The sequence below is a fragment of the Strongylocentrotus purpuratus genome, unplaced genomic scaffold, assembly GCF_000002235.5.
Source record: "Strongylocentrotus purpuratus isolate Spur 01 unplaced genomic scaffold, Spur_5.0 spur5_scaffold_2, whole genome shotgun sequence".
In the NCBI taxonomy this organism is placed as follows: Eukaryota; Metazoa; Echinodermata; class Echinoidea; order Camarodonta; family Strongylocentrotidae; genus Strongylocentrotus; species Strongylocentrotus purpuratus.
In genome coordinates, this window is record NW_022145605.1 from 28,947,969 (window position 1) to 28,950,315 (window position 2,347).

General features: G+C 44.1%; 1 protein-coding gene across 1 annotated transcript; it reads left to right on the forward strand.

The window, feature by feature from the left end:
• The first annotated feature begins 651 nt into the window (after nt 1-651).
• On the forward strand, nt 652-1,545 carry LOC105437395. Its single transcript, XM_011663928.2, has one exon. It carries the CDS (start codon nt 652-654, stop codon nt 1,543-1,545), a length of 894 nt encoding a protein of 297 aa, XP_011662230.2.
• The last annotated feature ends 802 nt before the right edge of the window (nt 1,546-2,347 follow it).

Genomic DNA, 2,347 nt, shown 5'->3' on the forward strand with positions numbered 1-2,347 from the left:
AATAATTCTAGAATCTAGCTTTAGAAATGACGACTCAGAACGCTCAGAAAAAAAGACCAGTTTTTGAAGCTGTATTGCGCAACTGTTTATGACGTCACTGCAGGAGCCTCTCCGGTGAAAAGGAGGGTGATTTAGGCATTAAATGCCTTCAAAAGGGCAAACTGTGATATTAATTGGAAACAAAACATTTATCCGAAAAATAATATGCACTTGATAATCCCAGTACATTTCATTTATGAATTACAAGGAGATTGTAAGACAAATCGGACATGCCCGCAGTGACGTCAAATGCGTCATCAAGGCCAAGTGACCGTATTACCTTTTTCGAGGGGCGTAGCTGTTATTATCATTTTTTGGTCAATACAGAGATTTTCTGAAAAATCAAAGGCTGGAATATTAATAAAAAGAGGTGTATTTATGTTTTAAAAGGCTATGCAAGTTGGGTTAGAGTGGCCCTTTAATGATTGAACGATAGAATTCCTGCCCTCTACGCACGTTTGCCAACTAGAGGCGATGTTGTACTCGACAAAATTCTGGCCAATTTTGCCAACTTGTATTGCCAGCCTCAAATCCTGTCCCCCATTGGCTCTTCTGACCACAATTGCATACTCTGGTCACCTAAGTTCAAGCGTTAAGAGGAACAATAAGACTATGACGAGAGTAGTCCGACCAATGAGAGCCTCTGACATACAGCGATTTGGTGACTGGATCTCGCATGATGACTGGGCAGAAGTTCTTACTGATGACAACGCCCAGTTTGCCTGTGATACCTTCTACGAGCGAGTAACATCCCACACGAACAGATGCTTTCCATCGAAGAAAGTTAAGATCCACGTTCGTGACAAACCTTGGGTAACACCTTACCTGAAATCACTTATAAAGAAAAGACAGGATGCATTTGCACAAGGCAATAATGCCCAGTGGAGAATACTTCGAAATCAAGTCCAGAAGGAAAAGCAGAAGCTGAAGGCTAACTTCTACTTAGGAAGAGTAAAGCAACTGAAAGATGAGAACCCTGCCAGTTGGTACAGACATCTCAAAATACTGACTGGTAACAGGAGTCCACCGCTGGAAATAGTTGATGGTTCCTGTGATGCTGCGTCAGAAGATTTGGATGCACAGATAGCAGAGGACATCAAAACTTTCTTTGCGGATGTGAACGCGGATATCCCGCCTCTTGACCAACATGATTTGCCTGCATATCTTCCTTCACCAGATGCTACTAAACAAGTAACTGTTTGGCAGGTATACAATGAGTTGAAGCAGATCAAACCTGGCAAATCCGGTGGTTCTGATGGGATACCAGCTCGACTCATCCGAGAGTTCGCCATCTTTCTTGCCACCCCATTGTGTCACATCCTAAATATGTCATACGCGACATGTAGTGTACCATCTTGTTGGAAGAAAGCCATTCTTGTTCCAATACCCAAGGAGCCTCCACCAGTGACAGTTGATAAATTACGCCCAATATCCTTGACGGACCATTTCGCAAAGATCGCAGAACTTTTTATCGCCAAGCAGGTCATCCACGATATTTCTGCATAGCTTGATCCGAAGCAGTATGGTTGCCGCGCTGGGCTGTCAACTGCTCACTACCTTGTTGATTTTATCAATTTCCTTGCAAAGAAGGCTGAAACCACAACCTACATGTCTACTGTGATCTGCACTGACTTCAAACAAGCCTTCGATCGCGTGAGCCATACAGTTGCCATGACGAAATTGATCCACCTTGGTGTACGGCCCGCAGTCATCTCTTGGATCTGTGATTTCCTAACAGGGCGTGAGTACAGCGTTCGTTATCACGACACTAGATCAGCATGGCAGCGCATCGAAGCCGGAGTGCCGCAGGGCACGCGTCTGGGACCACTGATTTTTCTCGTGTTGACCGATGATCTCATGCGGAATCAATTGGTGAATCACTGGAAATATGTTGATGATATGTCCATTGCAAGCTCACAAAAAGTTTGTGACCAAGATGAAACATTGCGTCATGCATTGTCATGTCTGGAAGTTTGGTGTGAAGACTACGTTAAGCTAAACCCAAGCAAGTGTGTCACCTTTAAGGTGTCTTTTAGTAAAACCGCTGTCACACGACCTGACATTGAGTTGTGTCAAGTTAAGGTTCAGCAAGTGAATGACACCAAAATCCTAGGCATTACAATTCAGGACAATCTTAAATGAGATAAACACATAGACGCCATTGTTTCTCGTGCAAAACGCCGCCTCTTCATGTTGCGATCGTTGAAGCCATTTTCTTACCCTCCTGATGACATGATAACTGTGTTTACCGGCTTCATCAGACCTGTGCTGGAAAACGCATGTCCAGTGTGGCATAGTTCGATCACCC

Excerpts from the sequence above, each read along its gene's own strand:
- LOC105437395 (XM_011663928.2), top strand. The coding sequence starts at position 652 with ATGACGAGAGTAGTCCGACCAATGAGAGCCTCTGACATACAGCGATTT.